The sequence below is a fragment of the Pimephales promelas genome, chromosome 22, assembly GCF_988280905.1.
Source record: "Pimephales promelas chromosome 22, fPimPro1.hap1.1, whole genome shotgun sequence".
Classification (NCBI taxonomy): domain Eukaryota; kingdom Metazoa; phylum Chordata; class Actinopteri; order Cypriniformes; family Leuciscidae; genus Pimephales; species Pimephales promelas.
Window position 1 is genome coordinate 23,417,169 of NC_142790.1, and position 16,504 is coordinate 23,433,672.

Genomic DNA, 16,504 nt, shown 5'->3' on the forward strand with positions numbered 1-16,504 from the left:
TTGAAATTCATGGCAGTGGAAAACCTTTCCCCCAGGCTCTTACCTCTTTCCATTTCAAAGATCCTTCACAAAGATTTGATGTGCCTTTGTCAGGGTGTAGGGGGGGACCATAATACTTTACATTTTCTAACATAACATTGGGCGACACCAGCAGTGGAGGGATCATAAAGAATACCAATAATACAACACTGGCGAGCTGTGTGAAACGAATCACACATACACGCACACACAGGTACAGAAATAACAGGTTTCCGTGATTGATATGGAAATCAGTGATGTTTTTTTTTTTTTTTTTTAAACACCTTTCAATGTGAAATGAAACGCAGACTGCTGTTGATCTGCCGGTGAATTACTCTCGGCTTTAGTTTGGGCCTGTGTCAAGATGGCAAAAGGCAATGTTGGTATTCTAGGCTTGTGTTGGAAAATAATCAAAGTTGTTCAGTAAATACTGCTCTACATTCATAATGTGGTGAGAGATTGAGTTTGAACCTGTATCATAAGGCATGACTTTCATCAAATTATGTTGATGATGATAAAAACGATGAGTGTCAAAATGTAGTGCAATTTACTATGCAAAATCTAAAGAAAATAAAGCGATACTGCTATCGCTTGACCCATACAAATATTATTTACTTTGAACAAACTGACAAACTTTAAAAGTTTATGTTCAGTCATATAGAAAAAGTTATTGATGAAATATAATATATCTATGTGAAAATTTGAACCCATACATATGCCAAAGTAGCCGAAACAACTTCTCTCTATTTTCGGATATGACGAAACATACACTGGCTAATGGTGTATGCATGTTGTTTCCAGTGAAATCCGTCCTGTTCAAAAAAAAGGTAAAAACAAAAACACTTAAAATAAGCTTACCACAGTGTATCAGGTGTATGCTTATTATTCATTTAATTGTAAGGTACATACCATTAATAATTAAAGGTACTACCACAGTTTACCTTTGATTATTCAATTTATGAAGCCGACTTTTAATTATAATTCAAATCGACTGACAGCCCTATGATATACAATCATAAATTAATCTGCAATCATGTCTATGGCAATATTGCAATGTCTACGTAATTTGGCAATTATGTTTTGGAACCATAAAAACAGAGCGGTTAAACAAGTAATTGTTCAATTTCACAAGAAAAGGGAATACCTTTAATCAAGAATCAAGTCGACCATCACCAGATGTATTGTTTGATCTAAAAGTCCTGCTGGGAGATAAGTCTGCTGTTAAAGAAAAACAACTGAGACATAAAATGCCCAGCTGAACACTATGCCTTTTAATTGGTGGTTCAGAGGGCCGGAGAACAAACTCGCTCAAGAAATTTGTCCTTCTAGTGAAGATCAGAGTGTAAGGGTCAAAATACAACAGCCATGCCATATTCAAATTCATATGCATAATTACATAAGTAATGATCTTTTAAAATAAGACTAAAGCCAGTTCAGCATTAAGGACAGAAGTTATCAGATCAAGCTACAGATCAGTGTTGCAGACAGATGTCTTTCTGGAAAAGAGCAAAAGTTGGATTGGTGTTTTTTTTTTTTTTTTTCTCATTATATAATAGACTCAGGGTGTGTAAGAACTCAATAAAAATAAGAACGGTTTCTAAAAGTCACTGAAAAGTCAGAAGTTTGTTTATTTATCATGCAGCCTCCCTTCTGGCATTCTTTTTCTTTTCAAACTCAGACTCCATTTCTTGACTAGTGTGTGAAGAGAGAGCGTGAACGGAGAAAGTATATAAGTATATAAGAAAGTATTGTTCTCATAATTAACTAAATCAATGCAATGCAAATATACTGTAAGTCTCATTTAGGATTTACAGTATGTAAAACTATTTGTGTTTCTTCCACTGGCAAGTTTTTCCTGTAGTCTATAAATATCAGTGCAATGGTGGAGAATAGAAATAGTATGGCATGCCACTGAGTTTCTCATTTTTTTTTTTTTGCACATTCTCTGGAATTTAAAATGAGTTGCAATGTGGAGCACAATACACTCCTCTGCCTTACCTGAAACTATCAGGTGACTGCTGAAAAGATAATGTGAATAGCAATCTGTACTGGCTTTATCATCTGATAAAACAGTATTAAATATTTATATTCATATTGATATTACTCCTCTGCTGAGCCAATTAGTTTTATGCAATTGTGAAATAGGCCTCATAATGTGGTCGAAAAAAAAAAAAATACAAAACTCTAATGGACTTTTTATAGACCCACAGGAAATTGTGACTTTCTAATGCAGGGGGAAAAAAAAGAAGAAGCTATTTTTAATAAATAAAGAAAAAACAACAACAAAAACCTCCAGAAAATGCTAAATATGGGGCACAAGTCATATGGACTGCTTTTATGATTTTGAACTATATTTGGGGGAAATCTAATTAGGTTTGTAATTGAAACTCTAAGCTCAAAAAACATCAAAACTAAAAAGCAATTTAAACTTTATGATTGCAGATCTATTGCAAGACTAGGCAAACTTGTTGTAAGCAAATATTCATAAGAGATGCACTGGGCGTGATGGGAGGAAACAGCAGTAGTAAATCCCAGAGGGTGATCAATTCCCAGAGTTGAATTGATGGTGGTAAGAGTGCATTTAAATTCCCAGTGCCCAAGCAGACAGGGACGCTTGACACAGAAATGAAGGGAGAGGAAATTGCAGAGAGGAGTTGGAATCGTCCCCCCAGATCCTGTGCCCTTGATCTTGATTGAAAATGCCAAAGGACAGCATTCAAAGTCATCAAGTGAGAAGGGCTGCCCGTAAATTAATGTGAACGCAACCGCATTCGGGCTTGTCACAATCATCAGCAAATGACCTCATTATAACCCCCGTGAATTCGGGCTGAATTCCGACAAAATTGCTCTGTCGCACTCGCACATGGCTCCTTTCTGTTCTGTTGTTTACATTTATGGATGTAGATTTGTGGCTTCATTCCAGTTGATTTATTGTTTTGTTCTAGATTTAATATAAAATATTTCCTCTCACAGTGACAATGAATGTTACAATCATTTACATAGGTTCACATTCAGAGCTCTACAGTTTGTACAACTAAACTTGACACAACAAGAAATTACCAGTAGATTCTGGACAAATTATTGTTTCCAAAAGTACATCACTATATAAGAAAATGGGATTTCTGATATACAAATACCACATAAAGGATGGCAAAAGAATCAGACATTCATGCTGTTGAGCGATCTGTGGCTCACATATTGCAAGTAAGACCTAACTTTCAGAGCAGGTGAGTAAAAAAGCAAAAGTCGTTCTGTTCGTAATGGCGTTGCATCAAGTCTTTATATGTCATCAGTCCTACGGCGAGACGACGCTCAATTCGAACCGTAGTCTGTGGTGAAGTAAAGGCGACATGTCTTATTAATATTTGGGAAAAGAACCATGAACGCGTAGAAAATAACATTAAATAAGTTTCGTTTATCCAGACCGTATGTCCATTAGGAATCATCTTCGGTTTTGATGACATGGAAAAGCGTGACGTTGAAAATGACCTGATGTCCATTGTTCCAGGCGTAAAGCGCCCGTTCTTGAGCGTTGTAGTCAAGCATGGAAATGTGAAAGTACTGGTTGTGGAATGGGATGTCCATGTACTCGTACGTCGTGGTCTTTGTGTTGTAGGAATAATACACCTTGGCTCCGGTCAGATGGGAATTGGTGATGTACAGCGTGCCGCAGATCATGAACGACGCTCCCGCGTTCCTTTTGGAGTATTCCGTGTTCCACGTCTGGAGAACCTCCAGCGTCTGCGGTTCTAACTGAGAAATCACAATGTTTCCTGCATTCTGATTGGTGGCGTACACAGCCCACAAACCCAGCTCGTCCGCCATCAGGTCGATGTCCGAGAAGCCTCCCCAGGTGTAGGGGTAGACGTTGTGGAAGCCGGCGTACTCCAAGGCACGCTGGGCGAGAACCCGTCCGGTCTCGAAGCTGTATTTGACGATGATGTTGCTCTGCTCCTTGTTGTAGTATAGAGAGCCATTATAGACCACATGGTTGGTTCCAGCCCATTTAAAGGGAAGGTAATAGGTTCGCGATTCCTGACCGGAGATGAAGTCTTCAATACATTTATACTCTCGAACCACCTTGCTGTTGGTGTAAGTGTCCATATACCAAATCTGTGGGAGAAAGACAGAGGGAGATTAAAGTATGTAGATGAGTGGCTCACTAAATAATTTTACACCTGGTGGAAACCGGTTGTTAGCAATCCTGGGAAGGAAGAAGATTAATCAGGGATATGTCAGAACATTAATCAGCTTGAAGAACATAGACCCGCCCCCCTCCAGAACTCACCCGGTTATTTCTTGAAGATGCTAAAGGGTCGGTCATCCATGCGCCAAACCGCGTCCCGGATGTCTTTATCGTCACAGGGCCGGTGATTTTCATTAATTTCCCACATGCTGTAAAAAAATCCAAATGAATATTCTTCATTTTTAACATCATCTCTTTTTCAAATGGCTGGTTCCCTAGAAGCAATTTGATTCCTTCAAAAGACTTGCTTTCGGTGCATTTAAAAAACAACAGCAACTTTTAATGATGAACTAGCTTAGTGCATCCAAACCCCAACGCTAGGATGTAATTATAAGAGTTATTAATAACATATTAGAACATCTGTTGAATTTGCCTAATCAACTCATTCATATTGAAAGGCTTTTTAGCACTTCATCATCACATTCACAGGTGTTATATGAAGATTGTTGAAAACACATTGTTGTATAATTGCCTTGCTTAACGTTCACTAAGAGTAATCTGGACAAACTGTAGCTGGAGGGTCAAATCTGAGTTTTGATGTGTTTTTTTACAGGCTGTACTATAATACACTTTAAGCTAAATTAATTTCAATAAATATCAATGCATACGGTGCCATAAATCAAGGGGGGAGGAACAACTGGATGTTCACATTGACTATTGTTCTAATATTTAGGGTCTGTAAGATTTTTGTAAAAAAAAAAAATATATATATTTTTTTTTACTTTATTCAGTACAGGTGAATTTTAAATATCTTTCCTATTTTCAAATAAATACTCTCATTTTGAATTGAAAGAAACCTAAAAAAAAAATGTCATGGTTACCACAAAAATATTAAGCAGCACTGATAATAATAAGAAATGTTTCTCATATCCGCATATTAGAATGATTTCTGAAGGATCATGTGACACAGAAGATGCTGAAAATTCAGCTTTGCATCAATTACATGTTCAATCCTTTCATTATTATTTGTCTTCACCTCCAAATAGCTGTTGCAAGAACACATCTTTTGTAAACCCCCTAAGAAACTCAATGGGACAGTTGAGTCTGACTCTGAAACCTAGTTAATCATGTTGCTTAACCCAAAGGTTCAGTCAATCATAGCAGAGGTTAGTTACAGATAGAATATTTAAAGATACACTAGCAAACAAACCCCATTTAATTCTAATGCAATGTAAAATGATATGAAGCAGTGGAATATGGCCCCTTTAAAAGTCCAGTAAATTCCATCAGTACTTATACTTACTGAGTTTGCTCATGCAGTTTCGTAGACGGCTATCCAGGCTGAGGACTCTCTGATAGAGCTGCTCATAGTCATAAGCTCCCAGCTCTTCCTGGATGCCCGTCAGCACAGCAGAAAGATTCCTGATTTCCTCTTTAAACTGAGAGATCAGCTTAGCATCTGTTTTGTACTGCTCCAGCACAGGAATCAATGGCTGAAGTTCATCCATACGATCGTTCAGCTCCTGTAGAGAGAGACACACACACAAACACACACACACAAAGCTGTTATGCTTTACACCTTGGTTCCAGTTAACAATGTTTAGTCGTGAAACGCATGTAGTTCTATTATAGATAGACCTGCATATGTTTAGCGTTTTGACTTAACACATACAATATTCATGCCTAATGCTGATGTTTGCATTTCCATGCAGCAAATCTATTGTAACATAATAAAAAAAAACATACCTTAAAGTTTCTGGCCATTATAGTTTTCCTGTCTTCTTCAATTTGCCGGAACTTGGTCCGTAACCCTTTCATTTGATTTTCCATTTTCATGACATACTGGAAATCGCGCTGCGTGCGCAGATTCAGGACTTCAATGGACTGAGACATGTTCTGCACCTGCATCACAAAAGCACAAGTTAAAGGAGTAGCTCACTTTTAAAAAAAAAATCATTGAACGATGAACAAGTTCGAATAGATGAGTCACGAATGTGCATCACAGAACAGAGCAAGGTGACCATTTGAGCTTATAAAACTTAAACTTTGTTATATTTTTTTTTTTAAATGAGCATTTTGCTTGATAAGACCCTTATTCATCGTCTGGAATCATTTAAAGCCCTTTCAACAGTTTGCAGTTTGCACTGAAACTGTGTTTTGGACCTTGAACCGTTTGTTTCCCACTGAAGTCCATTTATATGGAGAAAATCCTGGAATCATGTTTTCATCAAAAACCTTAATTTCTTTTCAACTGAAGAAAGAATGACTTGGATATCTTGGATGACATGGGGGTGAGTAAATTATCAGCAAAAAGTTTTTTTTAAAGTGAACTACTCCTTTAAGAAGTAGGACTAAACTGGGGGTTCTCCTATAAAAACAAAACAAAACTGTTTTCAATTTTTCATAATAATAAGAAATGTTTCTTGGGCAGCAAATCAGCATATTAGAATGATTTCTGGAAGGATCATGTGACACTGAAGACTGGAGTAACGATGCTGAAAATTCAGCTCTGCATCACAGGAATAAATTACATGTAAAAAAAAAATATTATTGAGCAAATAAATGCAGCCTTGTTGAGCATAAGCCATAATAAACCATGAAAAAGAACCTTTGCATCATGCAGTAAACAAAAAAATCCATAGACAATTCATATGTATAGTACTTTTTTGTTTTTTTTTTGCATATTTTGACCAGCCACTAGTCACCATGGACATTTGTTTTATTGAAAACAATACATTGCTTGAAGGACATGAGGGTGAGTAGATGAAATTATTATTGAGTGAACTATCCCTTCAACCTCATCAGGTGAGAAGCACTTTCCAAAGATACATTTCTTTGCATATGTTATGGATAAACTGACTACCGGTACAATTAATTCATTTTTAAAAAGTGGCTGATAAAAAAAAAAAGGCAGTCACTCCAATCTCATGGTGTTTGTCCCTATCAAACTGTCTGATTAGCTGCCTTGACTGGGGCACGAGAAAAGTGGAAATCCATGAATCATGAATGAGATGTAGGCCTGGGATTTCTTTTCAGGCTATAGGGAAAATGGAGGCGTTAATAAATGTACATATAAATATTAACGGCAGTCAGGCTCCCGCTGAATTGAGGCATGTATCATTTATCATAAAATCAGGTATTAATGACCTGCATAAAATCAGCCTCTTGTGAATGCAATGGAAGCACCCATGAGTGCTATTGCTTTTTACTTGTGTGTGTGTTTAAAGGTCCTAAGTGGGAATGAGAATGATAAAAGAGGATAAAAGGTGGGGGAGGGGAATATGTAATATGTGATTGAGAGACGGAGAAAAATCAAGAGCAAGAGGACAAGTGTGTGTGTTTGTTTATGTCAGTATTAGTGGTGAGCTGTACAGTACTGTAGCTCCTGAAATGTGACCCCCTGAGGCAAAACAGTACATTAGTTGTCCACACAATATACACTAGCCAAATGATGCCTGTGTGAGTGCGAAGCAAGAAGAAATGCAGAGTGAAAAAACATTGTGACATTACAGGGATTTGCAGTATTTTGAATATTCACATTATATTCACAACGCATCTGCCCCATTATTGTATGGGTAATAGGTATTACTATATAAAAAATAATGCACCCGTTTATTAGGCCATTACATTTCCGAAAAAGCGTCTGGGTAGGCTAGTTTTCACCCTTTCGTTAGTATGACAGTATGACAACATTCAGACAAAGATGTTCCAATATTATCAAATATCTTTAAAATTCAGTTGCAAAAATGAGTTGGCAAGTTTGATTCAATTCCATGAATATATTAAGGGGAAAAAATAAATGTGTATACATATACTACCTCGAAAAAGTTAGGGGTCAATAAGATTTTTATGCTTTTGAAAGAAGTCTCTTAGTCTTATGCTCACCAAGGCAGTATTTATTTGAAACAGTAATATTGTGAAATATTATTACCAATTAAAATACATTTCTATTTACAGTGTGTATATATATATATGTATGTATATATATATATATATATAGATTAAAATTGTAGTTTTCAGCATCATTACCCCAGTCTTTAGTATCATCATAATCTATTTTAATATGCTTATATGGAGTTCAAATAATATTTCTTATTTATATATATATATATATATATATATATATATATATATATATATATGTGTGTGTGTGTGTTTTTTTTTTCTTATTTTGCTGCTTAATTTTTTGTGGAATCGTGATTCGGTAATAGGAACAGTATTTATCTGAAATAGATTTTTTTTTATCATTGTAAAATAATTTACTGCCACTTTTGATCAATTTAATGCTGAATAAGTAGTCGTAGTTTTTAAAATCTTACTGACCCCACATTTCTGAATGGTAGAGTATGTACGTATATAGATCTATAGATATATTTCAGAAAAGAGATACAATGTGTGTGTTTATTATACGCGAGACCTTCTCCAGCAGCTGTCGGAGCTGTCTGCTCTTGGCATCCCTGGAGCAGAAGTTTTGTTCCGGTGCGACCACTGTGCAGATACAGCGTCCGTCTGCATCCTGTGCCGAACTATACACCTGCCATCCTTCCTTGGGACCAATTGTCTGTGGACACACACACACAATATATACATTTATATAAATATATTTTCAATGTATCTATTGAAAATTCATTATTTTATTTATCAAAATAAACAGAAAATAGCACAAACCTGCTGAAGTGATTGTAAAGTAAAGTATTAAGTTATTTTTAAGTATTAAGTTATTATTAAGAATAAACATTATTTTATAGTGTTTGTATAAATAATGTTTGCTTTTTGCCCCATGCTGGAAAGCCTTTTACCCCATGTGTGAGGCAAAAGACCCACAGCGCCTCATACATTTATACGATTTTGTTTTCAAAAAAAAAAATCCATCAATGTTCAGTAAAAAAATATATATATATACATATTCCGTAGGGTGTGCCTTTAGCCCCGTTATGATTATCGTCAGAGCTGTTAACTGTTGTAACCATCTCTAGTGACATCCAAATCCAAATGAATCATTCTGTGAACTCATCGGCCGATTCAATGAAAAGATCTAGATCAAAAACGAATTTGTTTGACATTGCTATGAAAATGCTAAGGAAAACTAGGGCAGATGTCAAGATTTTCAGTGAATTTGTCACAAAAATCTATCAGTATTACTTCAGAAGAACATTTCACTTGGACTGCTTTTATGGAGCTTTTGAGTCCTTTTTGAAGTTTGAAAGCTTTTAATCCATGGAAGAAAAAAGGCATATAGGTTTGGATTGACATAAGGGTTGATAGTAAATTACAGAATTTTTATTTTGGGGTAAACTGTCCCTTTACTCTAAAATTATATTTAATTATTATTATTGAACTAAAATAGGACTTGCATTTTATCCACTTTTAAAATCTCTTTTGTGCAGCCTTGAGATCACCATTAACAACAAAGCTATGGCAAGATGCTAAACCCATCTGTTATCATGCAAAGGCCTCGTAAACAGTTAAAGACATGCTTTACCAGTGAAAACAGTCAAGGAGGCGTGCCAATGCACGTTTCTCAGAAGATCAATGAATTAAATCACTTAAAAATGAAAAACCCATATGATAAAACCACTTTTATTATCTATTGGAAATCTGTTTTTTACTGGACCTGAGAGCCAGTGACATCATAAAGTGGGTGTGTCCCTGTCAGTCACAATAATGCCAGTGTTCTCTCGCTCTAATTCACTTGCGCTGTAACTGATCCAATTCCCCAGCTTTGATGTATAATTTGTACAGTCGAGTCTGAGAGTTGGAATGCAAGACGCGTAACTGCACTCGCCGGATACAAGCAGGGCTTAAAAAAATAAACAAAAACAATACAGGGGGAAAGAATTGGGATAGAGAAAAGAACGGATGGAGAAGCGATAGGAGGTTTTGAGGATTCACCTGAAAGGATAAACTGATAAGCTTTCCCGTTGAGGACAGAGGCATCCCATGTCATACATGCACGCGCACACGCTGAATTTACTGACGCCCTCCTTGACTGCCTCTGCCTCTCTGTCACACATTCTTATTTTCCCCGCTCTTCTCCTCTCTATATATTTTGTATTGTTAAGGGTGACATTGCTTTTATACAACAGTCACTCACACAAAGTAACACAGTATGATCATCTTTCATTTTGAACTAATCAAATCGATTAATTGAATTATTGAATTGTGCCATTCTTGAATGAATGTGTGCTTTTATCGAATCGGCTGAATGAATAATGACTAGCTCATAAAGATGTTCACTTGTTTTGGTCCTGAATGAAGCTGTGTTTTGTATGAATCGGCTCAGTGAATCGATTGACCGCTCAAAAAGACCCTTCTGAAACCTAAAATGACAAATAGGACACCCTGCGATCTGTCTTATGGGCTTAACAGACACGCGGAAGCCATTGTAAGTCCACAAGACCGAAAGTGCATGAAAGTGTACCATTCTGGACAGGGCCTGGCATTAGTTTTTCTAAATGAATTGGTGAAATGGTTAGGCGTATAATTCAATGACTCACTCATACAGGCAGTCATTATTCGTTCCTGAATGAACGAGTTGGTTCAGTGAATGATTACTCGCTCATAAAGATGTTCAATAGTTTCGTTCCTGAATTAATTGGTGTTTTTGAACGAATCAGTTAAGTGCATGTTTTATTAAAGGGATGGTTTACTGCTTTTCTTTCTTTGCAGGATTGTGTTTATGAGGTGCAATGTAACATGTATTTATGTTTTTTCTTTTTTAAAAAGTCTTATTTTTCATCAATTTCACCTTTATTGTCAGCCGCTTTCTCCTCTGTCATTTGAACGACCGGTTGACTTCCTGATTTTATGAACCCACTCCTTCAGAAACAGGCAATGGGCTCAGATTGGTTAGTTTGGGCTGGTATGTTGTGATTGGCTAAACTGTTGCTCACATTGTCCGGAAACTTCACGCCCATTACCTTTACGGATGAAGTTGCATGTGTTGTTCCTGTCAAATGTAAATAATGGTGTCAATACTGCAGTATCGGTATGAGCCAGAATCAGACCCAGAAAGCGGCGATGAAGAGAGGCAAGCAGAACCTCGCCAAACACGGCTCTTATTGCCTATATTTTTGAACTTTAGACACGTTTGTCTTACTCAAAATAGCATCGAACTAACTGGCTACTATACACAAACAGCGTTGGCATTGGTTTACGTTCTTCATCAAATCAAAAAATAACGTCATAAAGTATATATACATGAAAAATACATTTACAACATTAGTACTTATACAAAATTCAGGTCCAAAATGTTTGTACTCATTTGTCGTAGACATGAAATGGCATAATTAAGTGGCTATAAAGCCAGCGCTGGGATTTGATAAAACTAAAACATTACGTCTGAAATTATATACATTTAAAATGATTAAGTCTTAGCCTACTTACAGGTTGTGGCCCAACAACTGCTGCCTCTGGTTTTAAAGTTGGAACTGTTTCATGTTTTACAACAGTTTCTTGTTGAATCTGGCATTGAATTCATGGAGATTCATGGTAAAATGCGCAGCACAGAGAGCTAAATTACAATTGTAATTTTCAGGAACATAATCAAACATAAATTGTACCCATTGTTGACGAACTACAACATACGTGGGAAGCTCAAACACAGAAGATCTGACAGCTGGGTGAACATAACACACTTTAGATGAGTCGCAGAAATACGGCCATGCCCTTTTTTGCATATTCCGGAGGGAGGGTTGATGCAAATGTATGGGTTAGTGACGTCTAAAACCCAGCTGTAGTCCCAATCCAGTCGTTTTTGTAGGCATTCAACTTCCTGATTTTTAAAAGACGATATCTCTGCTTACATTGAACTTTTAGCGCTGCAACTTTGCAGATACTGTTCACGCACCAACAGCAACATTACACACTATTTAAAATGAAAAAAGTGAAATCGCAATCAACCACCCCTTTAATAATGTTTGGGAAAAGCACGTTCAAATGATCAGCTCAAACAGCATGAGAGGAGACCTATATATATATATATATATATATATATATATATATATACACACATACAAAGCAGGTGGTTCCATTTGCTTTCGAATCGCTCTCGAGGTACTTCAATGCAGTCACTGGTACAAAGAGTGACTGAAAATCCCCACACCAAAAGACTGACAACCTGTCTCTAGACCGGTAGTGAAATTGCTATTTTGCGTTGCAATATTTTCTGTAATAGAGCAATTTCTAATAAATGCAGTGTAAGGTAGTTATACACGTACCTTACATTACAACATCAGCAGTATCTCAACAAAGCACAAAATGATGGATTCTTTTACAATCACCCAGAGTGCAACATTCAAGTCCACTTCCACTTATGTTTGTTGATGCAAACAAATCACATCCACCATCAATCCAGACAGAGAAATACCAAATCATCACTATAACTGGACAGAGCGTGGAGGAACATGCATTGGCCACACAGGTACTGATGATCATGTCTTTTAAATGGACTCACATTTCCGTCCATATTTTTATGTCCATGTCTGAGAATTGTTCTGTGATATTAAAAACAGCCCTCCTATCTTCAGTTTTCACTATATTTGATGCTGTCATGCTTTCAATCAAGTGCCGATTTAACCAACACCTGTTTGAAAATGAAGACTGCTCAGAGAAGTTGGGATCATTTTTTTTTCTCTTTCGCTGGCTTTCACTCTTGCTTTCTTGTGCGCCTCTGACCTCTAGACTATATCTCAATATCTGAGTACACTTCTGAAAGAGAACGAGGCATGGAAAGATAAAAGGAATGCTTTCATTCATTATCAGTCACCTTCTCAGCGATAAATCTGTAGAGTAATAAGTGAGTGTGTGGCTGTGTTCGTGCACAGCAGATTTATTATTATATTGTACAAGTATGGTTTATTACATTCATCATATGCACGCGTACTGTGGTTATCAAACATGCAGTGACATTCATTCATTATTTGTTGTTTGTAATGTTCAGATTAGAAAATTAGATGGTTGGCAAACATACCTCATGAGATTTCATAAAGTCAGATACGCTCTGCATATCTTTTATGAATGTCACATAAGGTAGAGGTTCATAAATGGTGGTTTTGCAGACATGTGGTATACAATCCAATTTACAAGAACGAAATTTTTCTTAGTTTGAAGAACATTTTAATAATCTCAATTAAAGAAACTTTTACCACTAGTGCAATGGAAAGGTTCAGTGGATGCTAAAGGTTCCTCATTGAACCATCAATCTCTATAAATAACCTTTATTATTAAGAGTGTATTCTGGGCCAGATGACAAAAAACGAACGTCTTGATATTCACAACACAACATTATAAGAAACATAATGTGAATAGATCAATATTTGACTGAATCGGTTATTCAAAGTCATTCAAAAACTTCCCATAAAGCTGAACACTGAATGCTAAATAAGGTGAAGGTCTGTATTACTGTTATTATGAGATCCCTCCACTGACATTAGAAAGCTGTATCCCGTAGGTGTGTAATGCAATTTGTCACCATAAAAAGCGCATTTCAGCACGTCAAATTAATCATCATGAATCACTCATCCCACAAGCAACAACAATGTAATTAGAAGCCCATTACACTAACGTCCATTCATTTTCATAGACAAACAGCACTTCTGTCTTAGAGTCTGTGGGGGTTTTGTGTGTATTATGTACTTTTGGACCTTTGACATTTTGTGGAGTTCATATTGGTCAGGTCAAAATGCCAGCAGAAGTACTAGCTAATGGTGAAACAAATTTATCAGACAAAAATCAATTCATGCAGACGTGTCTAGTTCATGCAGACATCCTGAAAGTGTGTGATTGGTTCATTTCAGGTGAATCTGAAACACAGCACCACACTCATTTTAGCACTTGTTACATCTCATTATGGTGTTTTTTTTTTTTTTTTTTTTTTTTTTTTTCAGCATTAGTGTCCTGCAGTTTACATTGATAACACTGCATTCAAAGAGAGCAGCTTGTTTAAAACAAATCTGTTGATTTCATGACAATGCTATATGCAGACTGGTTATACTGTATATTTTGTTAATGGCACAAAATTCAAAATAGAAGAGACTGAATAAATCCAGCATATGCAAAAAGCAGTTTAAATCGACATACTGTTCCTTGTGGTTCATTCCCATTAGTCCCCTTCCCAGTGTGCACTGGGGCGTAAGTAATTAAGGTTGCGTTGTCTGACCATTTGCCAGTTTTGATTTTGTTGTCACTAGTTGGTTTCTGATGTCGCACTTATTCCATACATGTTTGGTTTTTGTCACGTTTATGTAATTAGTATGATCATTAGACAAGCACTTTACTTTACAACAGAGGGAACAATTTGCTTAACAACTGACACAGCATCATCAGAAATATTACTTATATATAATCTAATTACATATAAATATATAATTAATCTATATAATTATATTAATCTAATTACAGATTATTTCATACTATTCATTAACATTCAAGTTCTGTTTTGGGCAAAAAAGTAACTTCAATTAAATTTGTTTTGTTTTATGTTGTGCAGTTGCTCATTTTCGAATATTCACCTTTGTTGAGCTCATTTGATGAATCATTTTAAACATTGCATTTAATTAATACTATTGTTTGTAATCTGCTGTCATAATACTTTATCATTTTTACAGTGGAAGGTTATTTAGCTTATTTACTGTGTTGGGCAGTGGACCAGAATTGATCAATCCACCATTATATTCACTGGCTGGTAAAATCATATCATAAGAATATGCACCGTATGAGTCCACACTGACAATGGAAAAAAAAAAATCTACAAAATTCATATTTCCAATGCTTATAAATATTTGCTGCAAGTCCCTTTATTTGTTTGTAACTCAATAATGCATTCCTGGAAAACATCTGGAAAGACAAATGGCTCTCCATGCTTGAATAAACCAAAGTTTAATATGTGGTCTAGTTTTATTTTCCTCCATCACGTACATATAATATGATGCATAATCCTGAGAACTCCAGTGTTAGAGGACCCTATATGAAATTATATTATACAATTATATATAAAAAAAATATATAACTTTGAGATTTCAGCAGCCAACTTAATTTAAAATAGAAAATATATCCACATACATAGAGAGAGAAATCAAGTGCATTGCATTATCGTGAAATCTTTTAGCTTGCAACTCATCACATCAACTTACCATGGATGGATACAGTCCGAAGACAATGAGGAAAAGCAGGGGCTTTAATGCACCGAACAGAAGGATCATGCTGTCACGTCTCTATCGCACTTTTCTGGTGTTAATATCACGTCCTCGGTGTGGCAGATGATGCCAGAACAGAACAGGGCGGATTGATACACATTCATTACCGTGCAGCTCCACCGCGCGACTTCCCGCGTGCAGCCAATACTGAGCGCCCAAAGTTAAGACCGCACGCGCATGAGGGTTCATCAGCAGACAGCGCGTGAGAGCATCCAACGCTACCAAGGCGAGCTTAATAACAGCGGATGTGACATCATTTGATTATTCCAAACGTTAACTTGTTGAGCAACGGTGGCGAGGAGTGAATGCAGTCACTGTACCGTTCCAATGCATGCACGCTTGTGTGAGCTGAGATGGTCAGGCTGTCAGTGGTGACGGTCGCATGTGTTGATTGGAGCAAATGTACACGGCAAAAGTTCCACCTCCAATGCACACAGTGGGGTGCAAATATTAAAATACCGTTGTTAGGTTTAGAAAAATAAATGTTTAAAAAATATATACAATAATAAAAATGTAAACTTCATTCAATATTAAAGAGGAAATGTTAGTATTTTTACATTTGTAATCTAAAAAAAAAAGGTTCCTAAACTGTAACTTGCCTTAATCATAGGTGGCTACTGTAAAAATTCTACGCGATTTGATGGGATAACATGTCATTTTACCGTAAATTGCTGAAAAAATATTTTCTGTTAAGGAATGAAATGCCTTAGGCTTAATTTATAGTCAAAATATTTAATTCATGAATAAAATATTGTTAAAGTTGTTGGACTTTAACAGTAAAAGGATTTTTCGGGATGTCCCTGCTCTTGTCCTACACTCAAAATTGCTTAAATCCCCTTTCTTTCCCATTCTGATATTCAGTTTGGAGTTCAGGAGATTGTCTTGATCAGGACCACACACCCCTAAATGCATTGAAGCAACTGCCATGTGATTGGTTGATTAGCTAATTGCATTAATGCAAAATTGAACAGGTGTTCCTAATAATCCTTTAGGTGATGTGTATATACTGTATATAGAAACATAAGGCAGACACAGAAGCTATGATTTTAAGTGGAAGAAGGTGGACATTTTTTTACAGCGTGTTGCATTTCATGTTATTTTAGCT

At 36.3% G+C, this 16,504-nt stretch overlaps 1 protein-coding gene across 1 annotated transcript; it reads right to left on the reverse strand.

Moving 5' to 3' along the window:
• Positions 1 to 1,266: 1,266 nt before the first annotated feature.
• Positions 1,267 to 15,769, reverse strand: olfm3a (olfactomedin 3a). Its single transcript, XM_039684433.2, has 6 exons — positions 15,337 to 15,769; positions 8,622 to 8,765; positions 5,951 to 6,106; positions 5,508 to 5,727; positions 4,307 to 4,413; positions 1,267 to 4,131 (listed from the first exon to the last, which is right to left on the reverse strand). Exons 1-6 carry the CDS (start codon positions 15,403 to 15,405, stop codon positions 3,454 to 3,456), a joined length of 1,374 nt encoding a protein of 457 aa, XP_039540367.2. The 5' UTR covers positions 15,406 to 15,769; the 3' UTR covers positions 1,267 to 3,453.
• Positions 15,770 to 16,504: the final 735 nt, after the last annotated feature.